We start from the raw sequence: 27,000 nt of genomic DNA on the forward strand, positions 1-27,000 counted from the left end.
AAATGACAGCAGTTGGCAGAGTAGGTATAAAAGCACGATCCAACTATATACTATCTATAAGAAATTCACTTCCAATATGAAGATATAGGCAGGTTGAAAGTTAAAGCATGGAAAATGATATACCATACAAATGGTAATTTTAAAGAAAGAATGTGAATGGCTGTATTGATTACGGGTAAGATACACTTCAGAGCAAAGAAAATTACCAGAGACAAAGAAGAACACTGCATAATAACAAAATCGTCAGTACACCAAGAATGCTTAGTAATCTGAAATGTGTATGCAGCAGACAACAGAGCTTCAAAATATGTGAAACAAAACTGATAGAGCTGAATGGATAAAATAACAAATCTATAATTTTAGTTGGAGACTCTATAATACCAAATTACCAAAGAAGATAGTAAGGAAGGAACAAAGGAACTACAAAATAGCCAAAAAACAATTTAACAAAATGCCAGCAGTGAGTCTTGCCTATCAATTATTACTTTAAATGTGACTGGATTAAATTCTCCAAATGAAAGGCAGTGTCTAAATGGATTAAAAACAAGATCCAGCTATATGCCACCTTCTAGAGACTTACTTCAGCTATAAAGATACATATACGCTGAAAGTGAAGGGATGAAAAAAAAGCTGTTCCATGCACATGGAAACCAAGAGGGCAGGATATACTTTTTCTTAGAAATACTAGACTTTTAAGTAGGAAGAGACAAAGTCATTATATAAGGAAAGGAGTCAGTTCATCAAAGGGTATAACAATTGTATGAGGCACCTGGGTGGCTCAGTCAGTTGAGTGTCCGACTCTTGATTTTGGCTCAGGTCATGATCCTGGGGTCATGGGATTAAGCCCCGAATCAGGCTCAGCATTGAGTGTGGAGCCTACTTAACATTCTTTCTCTCCCTCTGCCCCTCTCCCTGGCTTGTGCTCTCTCTCTCTCTCCCAAAATAAAAAGATAGATAGGGAATATAACAATTGGAAAAAAAAAAAAAAATATATATATATATACACACACACACACACACACACACACACACACACACCCAACATCAGAGCAGCCTAATATCTAAAGCAAATATTAACAGATCTAATGGGAGAAATAGACACCAGTATAATAAAAGTAGAGGATGTCAGTACTTATTTCAACAATGGGTATATCATCCAGCAGAAAATCAGTAAAGAAACATGTGACTTGAACTACACTTTAGACTAAATGGACCTAAGAGATATATACAAAACAATTCCATCCAACAGGAGCAGAACAGACATTCTTCTGAAGCACATTCAGACCATTCTCAGGATAGATCATATGTTAGTTCACAAAACAAGTAAACAAAATTTAAGAGGATTGAGTCAAGTATCTTTCCTGATTACAATGGTATGAAACTAGAGGTCAATAACAGGAGGAAAACTCGAAAATCCACAGATATGTGGAAATTAAACAGATACTCCTAAACAACCAGTTAATCAAGGAATAAATCAAAAGGGAAGTAAAAAAACCTTAAACAAATGAGAATGGAAATGCAACATACCAAAATCTGTGGGATACAGCAAAAGCAGTTCTAACAGAGACCTTTATAGTGATAAATGCCTACACTAAGAAAAAAGAAGGATCTGAAACCTAACTGAATATGTACCTCAAGGAAGTAGAAAAAGAAGAACAAACTAAGGTCAGGGTTAATGGAAGGAAATAAAGATCAGAACAGAAATAAGTAGAAACTAGAAAAGCAATAGAAAAACAAAACTAAGGGTTTGTTTTCAAAAAGATAAAATTGACAAACCTTTAGCTACACTAAGAAAAAAGAGATGGAGCAAATAAATCAGAAATGAAAGAGGAGACATAACTGGCAGCACAGAAATACAAAGGCTATTAAAAGACTAAGAACGGTTACACACCAACTGATTGGACAATCTAGAAGAATTGGATAAATTCCTAGAAACCTACAACTTGCCAAGTCTGAAACATGAAGAAATAGAAAAATTGAACAGACAGTTTTGAGTAAGGAGATTAAAAATCTTTCCACAAAGAAAAACCCAGGACTAGATCGCTTCACTGATGAATTTTACCAGTTAAGGAAGAGTTAATAACAATCCTGCTCAAACTCTCCCAAGAAATTGAAGATGAGGGGATACTTCCAAACTCATTTACATGTCCAGTATTACCCTGATACCAAAGTCAGACAAAGGTACCACAAAAACTGAAAATCACAGGACATTTTTCTTGATGAACATGGATACAAAATTCTCAACAAAATATTACCAAACCAAATTCAACTGCATCATACACCAAGATAAAGTGGGATTTGTCCCTGGGATACAGTAATGGTTCAACATGTGTAAATCAATAAATATGATATGTCCCATTAATAGAATGAAGGATGGATATCAAATGATTCTCTCAGTAGATGCAGATAAAGCATTTGACCAAATTTAACACCCTTTTGTGATAAAAACTCTCAACAAATTATGTATAGGGAAAATGGTACCTCAGTATAACAATGGCCATATATGACAAGACCGCAGCTAACATACTTCACAGTAAAAAGCTGAAAGATTTTTCTCTAAGATCAGGAACAAAGAAAAGATGTCTACTGTAACCACTTATGTTCAGCACAGTGTGGAAGTCCTAGGTGGAGTAATTAGGCAAGAAAAAGAAATCAGGGGTGCCTGGGTGGCTCAGTTAAGTGTCCGACTTGAGCTCAGGTCATGATCTCGTGGTTCACAAGTTCAAGCCCCATGTCAGGCTCTGTTCTGACAGCTCAGAGCCTGGAGCCTGCTTCAGAATCTGTGCCTTCCTCTCTCTCTCTGCCCCTCCCCCACTCACACTCTGTCTCTCTCAAAAGTAATAAACATTAAAAAAAAATTTTAATGGGATCTCATCAAAATAAAAAGCTTCTGCACAGTGAAGGAAACAGTCACCAAAACTAAAAGGCAACTGACAGAATGGGAGAAGATATTTCCAAATGACATATCAGATAAAGGGCTAGTATCCAAAATCTATAAAGAATTTATCAAACTCAACACCTCCCCCCCCAAAAAAAATCCAGTGAAGAAATGGGCAAAAGACTTGAACAGACACTTCTCCAAAGAAGACATCCAGATGCCCAACCGACACGTGAAAAAATGCTCAACAACACTCATCATCAGGGAAATACAAATCAAAACCACAATGAGATACGACCTCACACCTGTCAGAATGGCTAACATTAACAACTCAGGCAACAACAGATGTTGGCGAGGATGCGGAGAAAGAGGATCTCTTTTGCACTGTTGGTGGCAATGCAAGCTGGTGCAGCCACTCTGGAAAACAGTATGGAGGTTCCTCAAAAAACTAAAAATAGAACTCCCTATGACCCAGAAATTGCATTACTAGGCATTTATCCACGGGATATAGGTGTGCTGTTTCGAAGGGACACATGCACCCCCATGTTTATAGCAGCACTATCAACAATAGCCAAAGTGTGGAAAGAAACCAAATGTCCATCGATGGATGAATGGATAAAGAAGATGTGGTATATGTATACAATGGAGTGTTACTCGGCAATCAAAATGAAATCTTGCCATTTGCAACTATGTGGATGGAACTGGAGGGTGTTATGCTAAGTGAAATTAGTCAGAGAAAGACAAAAATCATATGACCTCACTCATATGAGGACTTTAAGAGACAAAACCGATGAACATAAGGGAAGGGAAACAAAAATAATATAAAAACAGGGAGGGGGACAAAACAGAAGAGACTCATAAATATGGAGAACAAACTGAGGGTTACTAGAGGGGTTGTGGGATGGGGGATGGGCTAAATGGGTGAGGGGCACTAAGGAATCTACTACTGAAATCATTGTTGCTAGCAATCATATGCTAACTAATTTGGATGTAAATTTTAAAAAATAAAAAATAAAATTTTTAAAAAAAGGAAAAAAAAATTTAAAGAAAAATAAAAGACATTCAAATTAGAAAGAAAGGATTAGAATTGTCTCTGTTTGCAGATTACATGATCCTACATACAGAAAACCTTAAAGACGCCACCAAAAATCGTTAGAACTAATAAAGTAAGTAAAGTTGCAGGATGTCATATCCACATACAAAAATCAGTTGTGTATTGAAAAAGCATTTGACAAAATGCAACATCCATTCATGATAAAAACCCTCAACAAAATAGGGTTAGAGGGAACATACCTCACCATAATAAGGGCCATATATGAAAAACCCACAACTAATATCATCCTCAATGGGGGAAAACTGAGAGTTTTCCTTTTGCAGTCAGGAACAAGACAGGAATGTCCATTCTCACCACTGTTATTTAACATAGTATTGGAAGTCCTAGCCACAGCAATTAGACAGCAAATTGGCAAGGAAGAGGTAAAACTTCCACTATTATATGCAGATGACATGATACTCTATACAGAAAACCCAAAAGACTCTACCCCCAAAATTGCTAGAACTAATACATGAATTCAACAGCCTTAGAATATAAATTCATTGTACAGAAATCCATTGCATTTCTATATACTGACAATAAAGCAGCAGAAAAAGAAATAAAGGGATGGATCCCATTTACAATTGCACCAAAAACCATAAGATACCTAGAAATAAACCTAACCAAAGAGGTGAAAGTTCTGTACTCCGAAAACTATAGAACACTAATGAAAGAAATTGAGGAGGGCACAAGAAATGGAAAGATGTTATTTTGATGGTATCTTCTCAGAGCTAGAACAAACAATCCTAAAATTTGTATGGAACCACAAAATATCCCAAGCAGTCAAAGCAACCTGGAAAAAACAAAGCAAAGCTGGAGGCATCACAATTCTGGACTTCAAGTTATAGTACAAAGCTGTAGTGATCAAAACAGTATGGTACTGGCACAAAAATAAACACATATTTCAATGGAACAGAACACAAAAGTCAGAAATGAACCCACAACTATGTGGTCAGTTTTCAACAATCCAATTGGGAAAAAACAGTCTCTTTTACAAATAGTATTGGGAAAACTAGACAGCAACATGCAAAAGAATGAAACTGGACCTCTTTCTTACAACATACACAAAAATAAATTCAAATGGATCAAAGACCTAACTGTGAGACATTAAAATCCCAGTAACCTCTTTGACCTTGGCCATAGCAACTTCTTACTAGATACATGTCCTGAGACAAGGGAAACAAAAGCAAAAATAAACTATTGGGAATTCATCAAAATAAACTTCTACACAGCAAGGGAAACAGTCAACAAAACTAAAAGGCATCTTACAGAATGGGAGAGGATATTTGCAAATGGCATATCTGATAAAGGGTTAGTATCTAAAATAAATGAAGAACTTATAAAACTGAATATCCAAAAAATGAATAATCTAGTTAACAAATGGGCAAAAGACATAATTAGACATTTTTCCAAAGAAGACATATAGATGGCCAACAGACACATGAAAATACGTTCATCGTCACCATCTAGGAAATGCAAAGCAAAACTGCAATGAGATGTCACCTCACACCTGTCAAAATGGCTGAAATCAACACACACAAAAAAACAAAACACACATGTTTTGTGTGTTTAAACATATTCACATATTAAAATATGTTCATTATCACTTACCATCCAGGAAATGCAAAGCAAAACTACCAATTCTCACACCTGTCAGAATGACTAAAATCAATAACCCAAAAACAACAGGTGTTGGCAAGAATGTCAAGAAAGGGGAACCCTCTTGCACTGTTGGTAGGAATGCAAACTGGTGCATCCACTCTGGAAAACAGTGTGAAGTTTCCTCGAAAAGTTAAAAATAGAACTACCCTACGATCCATCAGTTGCACCACTAGTATTTACCGAAAGAATATAAAAATACTAATTCAAAGGGATACGTGCACCCTGATGTTTATAGCAGCATTATCTACGATCGCCAAGTTATGGAAGCAGCTCAAATGTCCATCAACTGATGAGTGGATAAAGAAGTTGTGGTGTGTGTAAAACCTTGGCTTGTGAGGAACTTGTTCTGTGAGTGTTCCACAAGATGAGCAAACATTTCTAACAAATTTTAACTTGATAAACGAGTGATGTCTTGCAATGTGAGTAGTATGTAATGCTGAATGTCACAGGATCACAACTTAGCCATTGGTTCTTCTCTGTCTTGCTGCAGATTGTATGTGATCATCTCTCATGCTCGGATGCTCGGTCTCAGGCTACAGTATTTGGCAGAAATCAGTGATTTTTCAGAACGCTGGAAGGTGCCCACAGCTGGTACTACTAGTGTGTTTTTTGTCACTTCAAAGCACCTATGGACAGTCATTTGCTTTTGCATACAAGAGTAGGAATGCTTTGCTGCATTCTGGGTCAGGTTGCCTGCAGATATAGACCCTTTCCTCTGCTGTCTTATTGCCTGTTACATTAAATACAGTATATGACAAGAGTTTATTAATACTGTACTGTAGTCAACCTGTGTGAGCATATACAATGGCCCCCATGCAGAAAAAGGTTGAAAAGAAAGGCAGTAAGAAGATAATTACAATGGAAGTAAAAAAGGAGAAGTACAGATGAGGTATGCAGAAGGCCAAAATTGCAAGATTTTATAAGAAGTCTATGTCTATATCTCGTTTGCAGAGGAGGAGGAGGAGATAAAGGTATCCCTCATTTCAGATGAGATTAGGGAAGTGGGTAAAATGTGAGAAACAGTGCAAGATTTTGGAGAAAAGCACCACCTGATGAAGGCTTTAGCAGTGTAAGCGATGAATCTGTTTAACAACAATGCAATGTCACATTTCCGCAGAATCCTCAAAAGGAGGCGAAAGCAAGTGTCCTTGGAAAGGTTCCTTGTTAAAGTTGCATGAAAAGAAAAAGATTCCACAGAGCCAATAGATGGCAGCAATTCTGTTAGAAAGTCATTCTATACAATAACCCTCCTCTCTCTTGTCTCCCTCACACCAGCCACAAAGGTTTACAAAGGGAAGTACAGATTAATTTATTTTTCTTTTTATTTTGTATTTTCTTTTTAATTTTATATTATAGTACAGTATTGTAATCATTTTTATATGAATATTTTTGGGTTGTGGAATGAATCATCTGAGCTTCCATTATTTCTTGTGGGGAAATTGACTTTCATATACAAGTGCTTTGCATTACAAGCATGTTTCTGAAACAAATTACGCTCGCAAACCAAGATTTTACTGCGTGGGTGTGTGTGTGTGCGTGTGTGTGTGTATATATATATATATATATATGCATGCAATGGAATATTACTCAGCCATAAAAAAAGAATGAAATCTCACCATTGCAACAATGTGGATGGAACTAGAGAGTATAATGCTAAGTGAAATAAGTCAGAGAAAGACAAATACCATATGATTTCATTCATATGTGGAATTTAAGAAACAAAACAAATGACTGTAGGGAAAAGAAGAGAGAGAGTGGCAAACCAAGAAACAGACACTTTATATAGAGAACAAACTAATGGCTACCAGAGGGGAGATAGGCAGGGGGATGGGTTAAATAGGTATGGTGATTAAGGAGGGCATTTGTGATGAGCACCCAGTGTTGTGCAGAAGTGTTGTATCACTAAATTATACACCTGAAACTAACATTATACTGTGTGTTAACTAACTGGAATTTAAATAAAAACTTAAAACTTAAAATAAAAATTCAAAAATTAAAATACAAAGTTGCATCTCTATATACTAATAGCGAAGTATTCAGAAAAATCAAGAAAACGATCCCATTTACAATAACCTCTTAACAAATAAATTTACTGAGGAGGTGAAAGATTTATACATTGAAAACCATGAAACTGATAAAAGTAATCAAAACAAAAAAAATAAAAAGATATTCTGTGTTCATAGATCGGAAGAATTAATACTGTGAAAATGTCCATGCTACCCAAAACTAACTATAGGTTCAATTCAATTTCGATCAAAATTCTAATAACATTTTTTTACAGAAATAGAAAAAACAATTTTAAAATTCATACGGAGCTACAACATACCCCGAATGGCTAAAGCAATCTTGAGCAAAAAGAACAAAGTAGGGTATGGTGTATATATACAGAATATGTATTATTCAGCCTTTAAAAAGAAGGATATCCTACCATCGGTGACAACACGGATTAACATGGAGTACATTATGCTAAGTGAAACAAGGCAGTCACAGAAAGACGGATCTGCATGATCTCACTTGTATGTGGAATCTGAAGAAGTCTAACTCAGCAACAAATTAGAATAGTGGTTACCAGGAGATGGGGATGGGAGCAGATGAGGTGTTGGTCAAAGGGTACAAACTTGTAGCTATAAAATTAGTAAGTTCTGGAGACCGATTTTACAACATAATGACTATGGTTAACCATAACGTATTGTGAACTTGGAATTTGCTGAGAGTAGATCTCGTGTTTTCACCGCCCCCCATACACACACACTAGATGAGGTGATAGATACATTAACTATCTCAATGGTGACAATTATTTCACAATGTATATACATTTAGTAAAACATGTTATATATCTTATATACAATTTTTATTTGTCAGCATGCCTTGGTTTAACTGGGGGAAAAGTGTCAATAACAATGCTAGCTAGCAAGGGTTTAGGAAAAGTGTCTCTTAATATGTTTTGGTGGGAATGTAAAATGATATAGCCATTATGGAAAATAGTTGAGCAGTTTCCTTAAAAACTGAACATATAAAAATCAAGTATAACATTGAACTATTGGGCATTTATTGTAATGAAATGAAAACTTGTACTCAAAAATTTGTGTACAAACATTCATAGCAGCTTTAATTGTAATAGCCAAAACCTAGGGGGAAAACAGATGTTCTTCAACAAGTGAATGAACAGTTCAGTTGTGGTACATCCATGCCAAGGAATACTACTTAGCAATAGAAATCAACAAACTATTGAAACATGAAACAAATTGAATTGTTCTCAAAGAAATCATACTGAATTTAAAAAGCCAATCTCAAAGGCCACATGCTACGTGGTTCCATTTATATAACATTCTCAAAATGACAAAGCTGTAGATATGGAGAAGCAAGTATGGTTGACAGGGGATGGGGATAGGGGTTGGGGGGTGAGTATAAATGGATAACATGAGGAAGTTCCTTTGTGGTGATGGAACAGTTCTATATCTGTATTGTGGTGATGGTAACATGAATCTATATATGGGATAAAATTGCATAGAACTACACACCCACAGATGAATGCATGTAAAAAGTGGTGGAAACTAAATAATATCTGTAGTCTAATTAACAGTATTGTAACAATGTCAGTTTCCTAGTTTTTATGTTGTTCTACAATTATATAAGAAATCATCATTGGAAGAAGCTGGATGAAGAGTACCAGGACTAGGTACTATTTTGAAAATTTCTGTGAGTCTATAATTATTTCAATATAAGTTTTTTAAGGGTAAGTACATATATTAGATACAGCCCAGAGGGCTCTACCAACTTGTATACATGGTATGTATATATACATTATGTTTGTATAGATATGTTGTATACACGGTGTATATGTTTGTTTGTGTGGTGTGTGTATATACGTATTTTGGTATATGTGCATATATGTACCTGTGGTGTGTGTGTGTATACATATATGTACACACACACATATATATATCCAGAAACTTCAGAAACTATTCACAGCTTTGCTAACATAGTGTGTTGTCATACTTTTTTATCTTTTCTAGTCTATTAGGTAACAAATGGTATTTCAGTGTTCTGATTTGCTTTTCTTTTACCATAAATGAGTTTAAAACTTTTCATGTATTTGAGGGCTGTTTTTATACTTTTTGTTGTGAATTGTCTGCTCATGTCCATTTTTCTATTGGATTCTGGTTCTTTGTTCCTTAATATTTTTTTCTAGTTTGTCAGTTGTCTTTTGAATTTATTTATGGTTTTTACCATGCAAAAACTTTTATTTTTATTCAACCTACATTATCAATCTTTTTTTATTGCCTCAGTTTTGAGTCATAGTTATTTTTTATTGCATCTGAATTTTGAGTCATAATTTACCTAAACCAAGGTTTTAGAGAAATTCACCCATGTTTCCTTATTTATGTGGTTTCATTTCTATAGTTAGGTTCTTAATCTATTTAGAGTTTATTCTTATGTGTGGTGTAAGATACAGATCTAATTTTTTTCTCCATTGGTTGTCCCAGTTTTCCCAGCACCACTTATTTAATTTGAGTGATTTGAAATGCTACCTTTGTCAAATACTAAATCTCATATGTGTTTGGGTCTGTGTCTGGACTTTGTATTCTACTCCACTGGACTATTTGTTTATTCGTGCACCAGTTCCACAGTATTTTAATTATAGAGGCTTTAGTAATATGTTTTAACATTCTGTGGGGATAATCCCCTGTGAAGTTTTTCTTTTCCATGTCTCTCTTGCTCTTCTTGCATGTATGTTTTATTGCCTGTAAGTAGTTTGTCTTACCTAACTGCTTTGGCTCCTACCTCTAGTACAGTATTGAATAATAATGGATAGGGCCACCTGGGTGACTCAGTCGGTTAAGTGTCCGACTTCAGTTCAGGTCATGATCTCATGATTCATGAGTTCGAGCCCCGCTTCGGGGCTCTGACATCTCAGAGCCTGGAGCCTGCTTCAGATTCTGTGTCTCCCTCTCTCTCTTTCCCCTCCCCTGCTACCACTCTGTCTCTCTCTCAAAAATGAATAAACATTAAAAAAAATTTTTAAATGAATAATAATGAGTAATAATGGATATGGTGGACATCTTTTCATTGTTCCTGATCATAGTGGAAATATCTCTAGAATTTTCTCATTAAATACAATAGTAGCTTTAGGAATAAGATATATGTATTTAATCACTTCAGAAAGTGTCTCTCGGTCCCTATATTCATAAGTGAATTGATGTTGAATTTTATCAGTCTTTTTTAATATCTATGGAAATAATCATGATTTTTTCCCTTAGATTTTTTAATATGGTATATGATATTGATGGATTTTCTAATACTGAAGTTGCCTTACATTTGCAAAATAAATACCACTCTGTCATGGTGTGTCATTTTCTTAAGATGGTCTTGGATTCTGTTTGTCAATATTTTTAATTTTGTGGTAAAATACACATAATATTTACCATCTTAACCATTTTTAAGTGTACATTTCAGCAGTGTTAAACACATTCACATTTTTGTGCAGCCATCACAACCATCATCTGCGTAACTCTTTTCAATTTTGTAAAACTGATTTGCTTGTTAATATTTTATCTAGCTTTTTTCATCACTGTTATAACTGATATTGTTCTGTACTTTTCTTTCTTCTGCCTTTATCTAGTTTAAGTATCAATGTTATTTATACTTGATTCATGAAAGGAATTAGGAATTCCATTAAAAAAATTTTTTTTAATCTTTATTTATTTTTGAGAGAGAGACAGAGTGTGAGCACAGGAGGAGCAGAGAGAGAGGGAGACATAGAATCCGAAGCAGGCTCCAGGCCCTGAGCTGTCAGCACAGAGCTGGATGCGGGGCTCGAACTCACGAACCATGAGATCATGACCTGAGCTGAAGCCGGACGCTCAACCGACTGAGCCACCCAGGCGCCCCAAGGAATTCCATTTTAATGCTTATAGAGTATTATAAGTTAATTTATAGAGCATTGGGACTAATTATCAAAACTAGCCCCATAATTTGATGTACAGTAATGGCACCCTCTTACTCCTTTTTTCTTCTTTTTCTCTTTCCAATTGCCAAAGGATGTTTCTTCTTCATTTTTGTCGTTTTTTCTTTCCCAGAAGCTATGCATTTTATAAATTGTGTTCTTTTTTTTTTTTTTTCAAAAAAATTTTAAGTTGATTTATTTATTTTGAGAGAGAGCACAAGCAGGGTATGGGCAGAGAGAGGAAGAGAGAATTCCAAGCAGGTTCCACACTGTCAGCAAAGAGCCCAATTCAGCTCAGACTCACAAACTGAGGTCACAAACCTAAGCAGAGATCAAGAGTCCAACACCTTAACTGACTGAGCCACCCAGGCATCCCTAGATTGTGTTCTTCAAATCATACAAACTTTTAAGTTCCTTCTGCGTGATTTGGGTTATAATCTACCCAGTTTTTGTTTTCTTCTGTGGGTTTTTTAAAATCATTTTCAAATTTAGTATGGACTTAGTCTGTTGTATTTTTTTAATCAGTGTTAGGTTCCATCTGTTCAGTTTTCCCCCACAGGGTTTTTGGTTTTTGGTTTTTGGTTTTTTCGTTTGGTTGGTTGGTTGGGTTTTTTTTTTTTTTTTTTTTTTTGCATTGTTTTTGTTCTGGTCTGTTTCTGCTTATCACAAATCCTTGTGGATCAGCAAGGATGAAGTGGGAGCAGGAGAGAACAAGTGCTGGTTTTAGTGGTTTTTTTTCTCTTTTTATTCACAATTATTTTGAAGCTTTGGCATTTTCTGTCTTAGTTACTTTACAGGCTGAAGGTATGGTTTCATGTAGAATTTCCTTTTTCATTCCTGTTGCCTATGGTTTGGGGAAGAAATAATGTGAGGTGGGTATCTATGCATTTGCCATTTTCTTCAGCTCTAAAGAATTTTTATAGATACTGCATTCCTTTTTTTTCCACTCTCTGAGGTATATACTTTGGAACAAGTGAATTAGGGACAATAGTGACTTTGGGGGGTGTGAACATAATTAATGCTTTTCTATTGTTAAAGGTTACGGATGAGGCAATTTAAACAGAACTGGAAATGTGATTTAGATTCAGCCTTGAATGAAATACAGGTATGACATTTACTTTTTTGAATAAATAGCTGTGATCTCTGAAAACCAGTAATAACAAAGGACCTTGAATAGTAAAAGTTTTAGGAAAAGTTTTTAAAATGTGACTGTTATACAAAGAAAGTGCTCAAGAAAAAAGTTTAATTTTTTTAATACTTTGAAATGCAAATGTAACTTCTAGAGTTACGGACTATTCTAAAAATAATTCTGGAAATAATTGGCTCATTTCCAAAGTTAACTTCTATCAAGGCATAATAATCTAAGGCTTAATTAGCCTTTAATTCTTATCACTGGACAGACTCAGTGCATAAGAAAGTTGGCTTTCTTGTCACAGTCCATGGATGGCTGCGATATGTGAGATGATAGTGGAAAGCCAAGGCCAGTGTGCCTTTTCCAGGCGTTTGGAGGATAAGAAATGGAGAACTTTCAGGACGATTTTACTGTTTGGTTTAAGATGATTTTTATATTCATGTAGTAATTGTTGGTCTAGTCTTAATTAGTATTTATATCCTTGAAACAATCTGTTGGTATGGAAAACTATTTCTTTGTTTATAATAGAAAATAATGAGAAGATGTTAAGTTTACTGAAATTTACTTTGTATTCCCTATCATAGAAGAAATGTGATTCCCAAAATGATATTTGGGCCCCAAATCATAAATGGGGCCAAATAATAATAAAATGCAATCTTTAAAAGTAGCAAAATAATGTATTTCTCTGGAGACAGCTCAAATCATATTGCTAATTATCTCTTTTCCATAAAATCTATCCTACTGTCTAGTTCAGGTTTGAGGGTGAGATCCTTAAGTACATTAGGAACAAGACCATTAAAACAAATGGACATTGCCATCTGGAACTTATAGAGACTGTGCTATAGTCAGAAACACAAATTGTATGATAGAAAGTTTTTTAATGGTATAACACTGCTGGTAAGTTTATAAGACCTATAGAAATTGTCTTATTAATTTCTATATATCTAATGTCAGCATGTGCCTATTCCATAATATGTTTGCATAGTGACAGTTTTCTTTCTCTTTTTTTGTTTTGTTTTGTTTTGTTTTGTTTCTAATAATTCTGATAGCATTGTAAAGAAAAAGGTGACTGGACCAAATTGGGAAATTTATACATTAACATAAAAATGAGCTGTGGAAACTTTGCAGATTTCCAGAGATTTTGTGCTTGTATTGCTGAAACACTAACAAAAAACTGTAAAGAAGAGAGACCAGGCGTTCCATTTTGTGAATTTGCTGAAACAGGTAAAATGTCACTATTTGGGTCTGAGTATTCTGTGTGTTAGCGTGGTGCAGTGTTCTTAACAGGAATGTAAAGCTCTTAATATTTTCCACGTTGGGGATAAGTTAATATTGCAGATTTCAGATTTCTCTTTATAAATATTTCCATCTTTTTATTATTAATTTAGATTATAATGATAATAACGTCAAGAATTGGTGTTTTAATATCTCATGCTTCATGTTTTATTTTTCTTTTCATTCAGATTGGTAAAACTATTCCTAGCAAATTATACTGGAGCACCTGAATTTTTGAATCATTTAAGTTGTTACTATCTTCACTACAAGTCAACAAAATTCATGTTTTTGAGACTTTTTTTGAGCTCTTCAGTGCTATTTATATATTTTTAAAATGTTTATTTGCTTATTTTGAGAGAGAGGCAGAGTGAACATAAGCAGAAAGAGAGTCCCAAGCAGGCTCCCACCATCAGCGCAGAACCTGACAGAGGACTCAATCCCACAAACCGTGAGATCATGGCCTGAGCTGAAATCAAGAGTCAGACACTCAACTGACTGAGCCACCCAGGTGCCCCTTCACTGCTGTATATTCTTTATCAGGGGTCAACACATGTTTTCTGCAAAGGGCCAGGTAGTAAATGTTTTAGGCTTTACACATTCACATTTAATCTGTGTTACATAGTCTTCTTTTCCTTTCAAACAACCCTTTAAAAATAGGGAAACATGGGAGGCTCCTGGGTGGCTCAGTCGGTTGAGTGCCCGACTTCAGCTCAGGTCAAGATCTCACAGTTCGTGAGTTTGAACCTTGTGTTGGGCTCTGTGCTGACAGCTCAGGGCCTGGAGTCTGCTTTGGATTCTGTGTCTCCCTCTCTCTCTGCTCCTCCCCTGCTCACACTCTGTCTCTCTCTCAAAAATAAATAAATATTTAAAAAAAAATTTTTTTTTAATAGGGAAACATGGGGCACCCGGGTGGCTCTGTCAGTTAGTTAAGCATCCGACTTCAGCTCAGGTCATGATCTCATGGTTTGTGGGTTCGAGCCCTGCATCAGGCTCTGTGCTGACAGCTCAGAGCCTGGAGCCTGCTTCTGATTCTGTGTGTGTGTCTCTCTCTCCCAAAAATAAATAAAAACATTAAAAAAATTCTTTTTAATAGGGAAACCATTTTTAGCTCTCAGGCTATACAAAAAAACAGACCACACACCAGATTTGGCATGTAGGCTGTGGTTTGCTGACACCTGATCTTTGGTCTAGTATCAATAATTTCATGTTAATTTGCCTTTTCTGTCATTTTAAATGACTTTTCCACCTTTTCCCATATGCCTACTTTGTGTTCCAGTTAGCAAAGATCCACAAAATAGTGAAGTAGATAAAACTTTGCTGGGAAGAATTGGAATCAGTGCTATGTACTTCTATCACAAGCTGTTGCAGTGGGCCAAGGTATGTCATTAAATTTTGTTTGGGCTTGGTACAGAAAGTGTTAATTTTAAATTTTTTGACAGAATATAGTTAGCACTACAAATTAGAAATTTGCTAATAATGTTACAAGTGGCAAAATGAGTCCCAGACTAGTAAGTGAATTATTAGGTAGTATATTAAGCAAACGTGGAAAGGAAGTATCAGGAGACCAGCTACCCTGAAGTATCTCACTATAGGGAGCACTTGGGAAGCTGTGCTAAATACCATTTTGCAAGAGTTCAAGACCTTTTTTTTAAGATGAATCTGGGAAACTCACAACAGAACTTCTTAAAAATCATCTCCTAGAATGCTCTGGAACACTATATCCCATATATCTTGATATCTGCTTTGGGATATCTGAATAGAAGTGGTCTAGTTATTCTGGACTATACTGAACTACCATTCTTTAGATTTCCCTGAGGTGGCAGGTGGTTATAGATTCATTAAAGTGAAATAAAGTAAAGGACAGGAAAATCTAAAATAAGAAGTAAGTGCTGAGGGATGAATGGAGCAGTTGAGAGTGTGGTCAATACTGAATCAACTATTATATCTTCTTGTTACTACTTCTTATATTTCATATGATTGAAGGTGAATTGAGTAAGTTATAATTGAATGTGTTCAATAACATTTAAGCACAGGGTCACTCCTACATATACAGATTCATGGATATTAAAAATTTTAATGCTTATCTATTTCTGAAAGAGAGAGACAGGGCGTGAGCGGAGGAGGGGCAGAGAGAGAGGGAGACACAGAATCCAAAGTAGGCTTCAGGCACCGAGCTGTCAGCGCAGACCCGGATGCGGGACTCGAACTCATGAACCACAAGATCATGACCTGAGCCAACATGGACACTTAACCTACTGAGTCACCCAGGCACCCCCATGGATTTGTTTTATTTGAAAAACAACAACAACAGGGGCACCTGGGTGGCTCAGTCGGTTGGGCGTCTGACTTCAGCTCAGGTCATGATCTCACATTTCATGAGTTTGAGCCCCGTGTTGGCCTCTGTGCTGACAGCTCAGAGCCTGGAGCCTGCTTCAGAGTCTGTGTCTCCCTCTCTCTTTCTACCCTCCTCTGCTCATGCTCTGTCTCTGTCTCAAAGATAACTAAACATTAAAAAAAATTTTTTTTTAAACAGCAACAGAATCCTTATATATAAGGTCTTCAGTCTCCAAGCTCTTCATGAGGTTTAGCACCTACTGTGATGTGTGATCCCATACCAACTGATGTGTGATTAGTATGTGATCCCATACTGGGATGGGCAGAATATACCTTGTCCCTGGTCTCACAATCTAGTTTAAGGTTCATCCTCGCATTAATTTCTTAGATATTTAATGCTTGAGAAATTGAGGACTACATGATAAAATCTTTTTGAAAAAGATAGATTTTGCTACAATTTTAGGGTATATTTTAATTTTATTTGGTTAATACTATCTCTTAAGAGGTTGGTGAGTTTGTACCCGAATTTTGATTTAAAATTTTCACTGTCTTGTTTGAAACAAATATTTTATTTATTTTACTTAGTATGAATTTTTTTAGTGGAAACCTATTCCTTTTGAACACAAAATTATTAAAATTAAGTTAAAGATTTCCCTTTAAAAATGCACTCATTTATATAGGCAACTTAAAAATACTTTGACATCACAATATGAATCTGACTCAGGTAGTATAGAATATAATATAAAACAAGGGTCCATAAACTAAAAGCCAGATCTGGCCCTCACCTGTTTTTTTACATCTCAAGAGGTAAGAGTGTTTTTTACATTTTTAAACAGTTAGAAAAGAAAAACAGCAACAACCAAAAAGAATGTGCAACTGACTAAATGTGACCTGCAGAGCCTAAGTATTTGCTGTCTGGCTGTCTATAGAAATAAAGTTTGCTGACTCTTGATATAAAATAATAATATATGTCTCATTTCTGATGTCCACACTAGAGCTAATCTTTTATGTAGACTATGTGAATGGTCTATTGAATAAAAAAGACAGTTTCCAGTCAGTAGTTTTATTCTTTTTTTCCCTCACTGTCATTCTTCCTATAAATTTGATAAGACATTATCTCGATTTTCACTGTCTCTCCCTCTTAACTCTTAGGGTGATCAACAGAAGAAGTGCAGAAACTTGTAATCAGTAGTTTTCCACATTAGGGCAAGAACTCCTTTTTCCAAAAGAAATCTTTAGGGGAAGCACAAGTATAAAAACACTTGAAAAAAGGAGTCAGCAGTGTGAAGATTAATAGTGAGGCAAAGCCCTGCTTCCTCCCTTTCCCTGTCTGTCTTTGTGGCTAAGCAGGAGGGGACTGAAAACAGGGATTTTAGAGCAGTTTGAAACCATCAGTATAGAAGGATGATTAATATTGGATAATTGGTTTGTATATAATTACTCATTTTGTACCTCTGTGATACTCTATATGAATGATATTCAATGAGTGTTCTTTACTTTTACTCTAGGGAAGGAAGGTCTTAGATAAACTATATGAATTGAAAATACATTTTACAACTTTAAAAGGACTTACAGGGCCTGAGAAGTTAGCACCAAGATGTCAAATTGTGAATATTGCAGCAGAAATTTTTCTAAAAAGTGGAAGCCTAGATGGTGCCATTTGGGTATTGAGGGGTAAGTTCTGATATATGTAAGCATAATATAATTTGTTGTTACAAATTCTTGTCTATGTAATTACCTTAAATTGATGTTGAATTGTGAATGGCAGTTTGACCTAATAAACCCTAGTGATCATGTGCATAGGAAAGGTGGTTGATGTGTTAAATGGAAGGAGAAAGTTAACCTCACTTTAAAGAAAAAATCATATGACCCTTTGTTGAAAAGCTAGTTCTTACTTCAGCCCAGGCACCATACTAATAAATGCTTTATATCAATTATCTCAGTTAATTTTCATAGAAACTCTACAAGTTTGGAATTAGTGTAACCCCCTTTTTTTGTTAGTTAAAAAATGTCAGAGACATTAAGCCACTTGCCCAAAATGATACAACAAGTAAGAAGTGGAGGCTGGATTCAAACCCAGACAGTCCAGCTTCAGAGCCCAGGCTTCAGCTACCACTGGGGCAGGTAAATCCCTATTGATAATCTGCATGAACTCTTAACCTTTGTACATACAGGCAAACATGACTTCAAGACAGGACAAGCAAGGTTACTTCCCTAGTACGTCAATCCATCTAGCAGAAATTACAATGAAATTAAGCCAGGAAAAGCAATTGGTTTGCTATGAGGTAAATGAAAACTTAGAGATCACACTAGTAACACAACATGCTACATGATGGTACCTCTGGCTGCTTAAACCATCAGGCAGATTTCATTTGATAAAATGGGATAACAGTGAAGAAACCTCAAGAATCTCTGGGTTTATGGGGCAGCTGGATGGTTCAGTCAGTTAAGCATCTGAACAACTCAGGTCATGATCTCACAGTCCATGGGTTCGAGTCCTGCATCAGGATCTGTGCTGACTGACAGCTCAGAGCCTGGAGCCTGCTTCGGATTCTGTGTCTCCCTCTCTCTCTGCCCCTTCCCTGCTCATGCTCACTCTCTCTCTCTCAAAAATAAATAAACATTAAAGAAATTAAAAATCTCTGGGTTTAGGTGGGAACATAGAATATATGCACAGGTAGAGCAAATAGATAATCTTTACACTAACACACAAGCCCATATACATGCACATACATATGAATATATAATTTATGTATTATATACGCGGAATAATTGCATACATATATGTAATGCCTTGTATTTGTTCAGGGCTGAGATTTATGGAATACAGAGGTTCTGAGTGGACTTCAGGATCAAAAGCTTGTTGGAAAGGGTTTTCTCCAACTTGACAAATATAGCCAGTGAAGTTTGCTAAGTGGGGAAGGGTAACCAAAATACAAAAGTAGAAATTAGCAAGATGTAAGCCAGAGCTCACAAGCTTTGTTGGAAAGGAGAGATGTGGTGAGAATGGAAAGGTTAAAATGGTTGATAAAAATGAGCGTGAGTCACCTTATGATAGGAAATTTCAGCCTAAAAATTCTGGAAAAACCAATCTTTCTCAAACTAGAGCATGAAGGAGAGTTTGTGTGAAGGGTGTGAAATGAACTGTGGAGATTTAAAATTTTTACAATTTTAATGTTCTCTTTAAAAATTCTGTAAGTTATAACACAGGATTTCCTTTTGCAGGGATAATTTCAACTGAAAGTCATTTTCATAAATAAAAATTTACTTCTTCAAAAGAAAGACCCACAGAAGTATACTAAGTTCTCCCCAGAATTATTTTGTTGTTAAAAGCATTCTGCAGTAAACAGGCCTTTCTCAAGAAAGGAAATACAAAGGACTCTATCTCACTTGTAATACATGAGCGCAATACTCATAATAAAAATATACATTAAAATTACAAAATACCTGTCAGAGTAGCAAAGTAAGAGTTTAGTGATATACTTTTCGTGAAAGTATAGAGAAACAGGCATTCACATACATTGTCTTTAGGGGCTTTTTGGCAAAATATCTGTTAAAATCTAATAGTGCATATTTTCTTTTATGTTTCATCTCTATTTCTAGGAATTTCTCCTGCAAACACAAGTATGTACTGTAAGTTGTCTACAATCTTTTTTCGAGAGAGAGAGATAGATTGAGAGAGTGTGCACGAGCAGGGAGAGAGGGGCGAAGGAGAGAGTGACTGAGAGAGACACAGAGACAGAGAGGATCTCAAGCAGGCTGCATGCTCAGCATGGAGCCCAACTCGGGGCTCGATCCCATGACCCTGGGATCATGACCCACACTAAAGGCAAGAGTCAAATGTTCAACCAAGTAAGCTACCCAGGAACCCCTAGAATATTTTTTTTAACCATCACAGTGCTAACAAAGGATTCCACATAACTTAAATGTTTCATTAAGAGAGTACAAGTTGATTAACTGTGTGATAGCCATATGATGGAGTAGAATAAAGCAGATCTACAGATATTCATTTGGAATGTTCTCCAGGATCTGTTGCCAGATGAAAAAAGGAATGTGCAGAACAGTGTCCACAGTAATGTAAATAAGATGGACACAGACGTATTTCCTTTTATATCCTTAAAATATTTTTAGAAGGATGCACGAGAAACAAAGAATGGTGTTTGCTTCTGGAAAGAAGAGTTTAGTGCTTGGAGGACATGGATAAGAGGCAGATTAACTTTTTCCATATGCTTTTTCTATATTTTTTCCTTTTGTTTTTCTTTTTTAATTATTTTTTCCAAATTTTTATTGAAATAGTATTTAGATAACATACAGTGTAATGTTGGTTTCAGGAGTAGAATTTAGTGATTCATCACCTACATATACCACCCAGTGCTCATCACAAGTGCCCTCCTATTAATGCCCATCATCCATTTAGCCCATCAGCCATCCACCTCCCTTCATCAACCATCAGTTTGTCCTCTATTGTTGAGAGTCTTTGGGGTGCCTGGCTGGCTTAGTTGGTTAAGTGTCTTGACTTTGGCTCAGGTCATGATCTCATGGTTTATGGGTTCCAGCCCTGCTTTTGCTGTCAGCACAGAGGATGCTTCGGATTCTCTGTCCCACCCCCTTCCCCTGCTCACATTCTTTCTCCCTCTCTCTCTCAAAAATAAACATTAAAAAAAAATTTAAGTCTCTTATGGTTTGTTTCCCTCTCTCTTTTTCCCCCTTCCCCTATGTTCATCTGTTTTGCTTCCTAAATTATACCTATCTGTGAAATAATAAGGTATTTGTCTTTCTCTGACTTATTTTGCTTAGCATAATACACTCTACCTCCATCCACATCATTGCAAATGGCAAGATGTCATTCTTTGTGATGGTTGCATAATATTCCATTGTATATCTATACCACATCTTTATCCGCTCATCAGTGGACAGACACTTGGGCTCTTTCCATAGTTTGGCTATTGTTGATAATGCTGCTATAAACATCAGTGTGCATGTACCCCTTCGAATCTGTATTTTTGTAACCTTTGGGTAAATACCTACTAGTGGATTGCTAGTTCATAGGGTAGTTCTATTTTTAAATTTTTGAGGAATCTCCATACAGTTCTCCAGAGTGGCTACACCAGTTTGCATTTCCACCAACAGTGCAAGAAGGTTCCCTTTCTAGACATCCGTGCCAACATGTGTTGTCTCTTGTGTTGTAAATTTTAGCCATTCTGATAGGTGTGAGGTGGTATCTCACTGTAGTTTTGATTTGTATTTCCCTGATGATGAGTGATGTTGAGCATTTTTTCATGTGTCTGTTAGCTATTTGGATGTCTTCTTTGGAAAAATGTCTATAAATGTCTCCTGCCCATTTCTTAACTAGAATGTTTATTTTGGGGGTATTGAGTTTGATAAGTTCTTAATAGATTTTGGATATTCTCTTTCTCAGACATGTCATTTGCAAATATCTTCTCCCATTCTGTAGGTTGCCTTTTAGTTTTGTTGATTGTTTTCCTTTGCTATGCAGAAGTTTTTTATTTTGATGAGGTCCGAATAGTTCATTTTTGCTTTTGTTTCCCTTGCCTCTGAAGACATGTCTAGTAAGAAGTTGCTATGACTGAGGCCAGAGAGGTTGCTCGCTGTGTTCTCTAGGATTTTGATGGTTTCCTGTCTCACATTTAAGTGTTTCATCCATCTTGAATTTCTTTTTGTGTATGGTGTAAGAAAGTAGTCCAGTTTCATTCTTCTGCATGTTGCTGTCCAGTCTTCCCAGTACCATTTGCTGAGGAGATTGTCTTTTTTCCATTGGATATACTCTTCTGCTTTGTCAAAGATTGGTTGACCACATACTTGTGGGTCTACTTCTGGGTTTTCTGTTCTGTTCCATTGATCTGTTTTTGTGTCAGTACCACACCGTATTGATAACTGCAGCTTTGTAATACAGCTTGAAGTCCAGAATTGTGATGCCTCCCACTTTCCTTTTTCTTTTTTTTTTTTTTTTAATGTTTATTTATTTTTGAGAGAGAGAGAGAGAGAGAGAGACAGAGCATGAGCAGGGGAGGAGCAGAGAGACGGGAGACACAGAATCTGAAGGAGGCTCCAGGCTCTGAGCTGTCAGCACAGAGCCCGACACAGGGCTTGAACTCATGAACCATGAGAGCATGACCTGGGCCAAAGTTGGGCGCTTAACCTGACTGAGCCACCCAGGCGCCCCTCCCTTTCTTTTTCAGGATTGCTTTGTCTATTGGAGGTTTTTCGTGGTTCCATACCAATTTTAGGGTTGTTTGCTCTAGTTCTGTGAAAAATGCTGGTGGTATTTTGATAGGGATTGCATTAAATGTGTAGACAACTTTGGGTAGTATCGACATTATAACAGTGTTTGTTCTTTCAATCCACAAGCATGGAATGTTTTTCCATTTCTTTGTGTCCTCTTTAATTTCTTTTTTTTTTAATTTTTTAACCTTGGTTTTTTATTTTTTAAAATTTACATCCAAATTAGTTAGTATATAGTGAAGCAATGATTTCAGTAGATTCCTTAATGCCCCTTACCCATTTAGCCCATCCCCCCTCCCACAACCCCTCTAGTAACCCTCAGTTTGTTCTCCATATTTATGAGTCTCTTTTGTTTTGTCCCCCTCCATGTTTTTGTATTATTTTTGTTTCCCTTCCCTTATGTTCATCGGTTTTGTTTCTTAAAGTCCTCATATGAGTGAAGTCATATGATTTTTGTCTTTCTCTGACTGACTAATTGCACTTAGCATAATACCCTCCAGTTCCATCCACGTAGTTGCAAATGGCAAGATTTCATTCTTTTTGATTGCCGAGTAATACTCCATTGTATATATATACCACATTTTCTTTATCCATTCATCTATCGATGGACATTTGGGCTCTTTCCATACTTTGGCTATTGTTGGTAGTGCTGCTATAAACATAGGGGTGTGCCCTCTTTAATTTCTTTCATGAGTGTTCTATAGTTTTCAGAGTACTGATTTTTTACCTCTTTTATTAGGTTTATTCCAAGGTATCTATGTTTTTTGGTGCAATTTTAAATGGGATTGATACCTTGATTTATTTTTCTTCTGCTTCTTTTGGTGTGTAGAAATGGCAACGGATTTCTGAACATTGATTTTATATCCTGCAACTTTGTTGAATTTATATATTAGTTCTGGCAATTTTTTGGTGAAGTCTTTTAGGTTTTCTATATAGAATATCATGTCATCTGCAAAGAGCAAAGGTTTGACTTCTTCATTGCTGATTTGGATGCTTTTCATTTCTTTTTGTTGTCTGATTGGTGAGGCTAAGACTTCCAATACTATGGTAAGTAACAGTGGTGAGAGTTTTCCTGGCTATACAGGAAAAGCTCTCAGTTTTTCTCCACTGAGGATAATATTGGCTGGGGGTCTTTTGTATATGGGCTTTATGATGTTGAGGTATGTTCCATCTATACCTACTTTGTTGAGCATTTTTGTCAAGAGTGGAGGCTATGTTTTGTCAAATGCTTTTTTTTGTTTATCTATTGAGAGGATATATGGTTCTTTTCTTTTATTGTGGTGTATCACATTGATTTGCAAATATTGAACCAGCCCTGCAGCCCAGGAATAAGTCCCACTTAATTATGGTAAATAATTCTTTTAGTGTATTGTTGGATTTGATTTGTTAGTATCTTGTTGAGAATTTTTGCATCCATGTTCATCAGGGATATTGGCCTGTAAGTCTCCTTTATAGTGGGGTCTTTGTCTGGTTTTGGATTCAAGGTGATGCTGTCCTCATAGAGTGAATTTGGAAGTTTTCCTTTCATTTCTGTTTTTTGGAAGTTTGAGAAGAATAGGTATTAACTCTTAAATGTCTGGTACAATTTCCCTGGGAAGCCATCTGGCGCAGGACTTTTATTTGTTGGGAGATTTTTGATTACTGATTCCGTTTCTTTGCTGGTTTGGGTTTGTTCAGATTTTCTGTTTCTTCCTGTTTCAGTTTTGGTTGTTTGTATGTTGCTAGGAATTTGACCATTTCTTCCACATTGACCAGTTTGTTGGCATATAATTTGTAATATTCTCATAATTTTATATTTCTGTGATGTTGGTTGTGATCGCTCCTCTTTCATTTGTGACTTTGTTTATTTATTTTATTTTTGATAAGTCTGGCTAGGGGTTTATCAATTTTATTAATGCTTTCCGAGAACCAGCTCTTAGTTTCATTGATCTGTTCTACTGGGTTTTTTTGTTTGTTTCTATTTTATTTATTTCTGCTCAAATCATTATTACTTCCTTTATTCTGCTGGATTTAGGCTTTATTTGCTGTTCCTTTTGTACCCTCTTTAAGTGTACTTTAAGTTGTTTATTTGAGGCATGTCTTACTTCTTGAGGTAGGCCTGTATTACGGTTTACTTCCCTCTTAGGACCCCCTTTGCCATATCCCAAAGGTTTTGGACTATCATGTTTTCATTTTCATTTGCTTCCATGTATTTTTTTAAATTTCTTCTTTAATTTCCTGGTTATCCCATTTATCCTTTAGTCGGACTTTAGTCTCCAATAATTTGCAGTCTTTCCAAATTTTTTCTTATGGCTGACTTCAGGTTTCATAACAATGTGGTCTGAAAATATGCATGGTATGATCTCAGTTTTTTGTACTTGTTGAGAGCTGATTTGTGACCCAGTATGTGATCTAATCTGTAGAATGTTCCATGGTCACTCGAGAAGAATGTGTATACTCCAGCTTTAGGATGAAAAGTTCTGAATATATCTGTTAAGTCTATCTGGTCCAGTGTGTCATTCAAGGCTATTGTTTCTTTGTTGATCTGCTTAGATGATCTATCCATTGTTGTAAGTGGCATGTTAAAGTCCTTTACTATTATTGTATTATTATCACTGAGTTTCTTTATGTTTGTTATTAATTGATTTATATTTTTGGGTACATAAATGTTTACAATTGTTAGATCTTCTTGATAGGTAGGTCCTTTAATTATGGTATAATGCCCTTCTTCATCTCACATTACAGTCTTTGGTTTAAAATCTGGTTTGTCTGATATAAGTATGGCTACTCTGGCTTTGTTTTGGCATCTGTTAGCATGATAAATCATTATCCATCCTCTCACTTTCAGTCTGTAGGTGTCTTTAGGTCTAAAGTGATCCTCTTAGGGGCACCCGGGTGGCTCAGTAGGTCGAGAATCCCACTTCAGCTCAGGTCATGATCTCTCGGTTCGTGAGTTCAAGCCCCGCATTGGGCTCTGTGCGGACAGCTCAGAGCCTGGAGCCTGCTTTGGATTCTGTGTCTCCTTCTCTCTCTGTCCCTCCCCTGCTCATGCTCTGTCTCTCAAAAATGAATAAACAAACAAAAAAAGAAGTTTAAAAAAAATAAAATGAAATAAAATAAAGTGATCCTCTTGTAGGCACCACGTAGATGGGTCTTGTTTGTTTACCCATTCTAATACCCTGTGTCTTTTGATTTGAGCTTTTAGTCCATTATATTTAGAGCTATTATTGATAGATGTCAATTTGGTGACATTGTGTTATCTATAAAGTTGGTGTTTCTGGTGATGTTCTCTCTTCCTTTCTAGTCTTTATGCTTTTGCTCTTTTTTTCCCACTTCAAAGAGTCCCCTTTAATAGTTCTTGCAGGGCTGGGTTAGTGGTCATGAACTCCTTTAGTTTTTGTTTGGGAAACTGTCTTTCCTGTATTCTGCATGACAGCCTTGCTGCATAAAGTATTCTTGGCTGCATACTTTTCCCATTTAGCACATTGAGTATATCGTGCCATTCTCTTCTGGCCTGCCAAGTTTCTGTGGACAGATCTGCTGCAACCCGATCTGTCTTGCTTTGCAGGTTAAGGATTTGTTTTTACCCTTGCTTCTTTCAGGATTCCTTCTTTATATGAGCATTTTGTGAATTCGACTGTGAAAGGTCTTGGTGATGACTGGCTTTTGTTGAATTTAATGGGAATTCTCTGTGGTTGTAATGGATTTGGATCTGTGTTCTTCCTTAGATTAGGGAGGTTTTCAGCTATAATTTGCTCATATAAACTTTCTGCTCCTTTCTCTTTCTCCTTTTCTTCTGGGACTCCTATGATAGGAATGTTGTTGTGCTTTAAGGAGTCACTGAGTTCCCTAAGTCCACATCCATGGTCCGGTACCTTTCTTTCCTTCTTCTTTTCAGCTCCAGCATTTCCCGTAATTTTATCTTCTGTATCACTCGTTTGTTCTTCTGCTTCCTTGTTGTCAGTACCCCCAGTCGGTTTTGCATCTTAGTTATAATATTTTTTATTTTGACTGGACTAGTTTTTAGGTTATTTTATCTGTGCAGTAAGGGATTCTCTAGTGTTTTCTATGCTTTTCTCAAGCCCAGCTAGTATCCTTATAATTATTATTTTAAATTCTGATTTGGACATCTTACTTATATTTGTATTGATTAAATCCCTGGCCATGATTTCATCCTGTTCTTTCTTTTGGTGTGAATTCAACCATCTTGTCATTTTGCCTGAGTCACTGGGTGTGTGTGTGTGTGAGAGAGAGAGAGAGATTGTTAGGAAAGCTTGTCGTATTCCTGCTCCTGAGAGTAATGGCTATATTAAGAAGAAGTTCAAAAAAAAGAAAGAAAGGAAGGAAGCTAGATCCTAGGTGTATTTTGGTCTGCTTATTAAAAGAAACTAGATCAAAAAAAAAAAAAAAGGCAGCTGGATCCTATCTCCCCTAGAGCTGAAGCTTTGCAGCACCCT

At 36.2% G+C, this 27,000-nt stretch overlaps 1 protein-coding gene across 7 annotated transcripts in view; it reads left to right on the top strand.

Moving 5' to 3' along the window:
- Positions 1 to 27,000, top strand: part of TOPAZ1 (testis and ovary specific TOPAZ 1) — a 100,997-nt gene that overhangs the window by 53,932 nt on the left and 20,065 nt on the right. For all 7 annotated transcript variants that reach the window (XM_053904138.1, XM_019418535.2, XM_053904139.1 and 4 more), the window contains 4 exons: positions 12,619 to 12,685; positions 13,762 to 13,936; positions 15,264 to 15,364; positions 17,830 to 17,995. In XM_053904138.1, the coding sequence (XP_053760113.1) occupies positions 12,619 to 12,685; positions 13,762 to 13,936; positions 15,264 to 15,364; positions 17,830 to 17,995 (509 nt within the window). The remainder of the gene's footprint in view (positions 1 to 12,618; positions 12,686 to 13,761; positions 13,937 to 15,263; positions 15,365 to 17,829; positions 17,996 to 27,000) is intronic.

Source organism: Panthera pardus, unplaced genomic scaffold (genome assembly GCF_024362965.1).
Source record: "Panthera pardus isolate Hobbes unplaced genomic scaffold, ASM2436296v1 HiC_scaffold_16, whole genome shotgun sequence".
In the NCBI taxonomy this organism is placed as follows: Eukaryota; Metazoa; Chordata; class Mammalia; order Carnivora; family Felidae; genus Panthera; species Panthera pardus.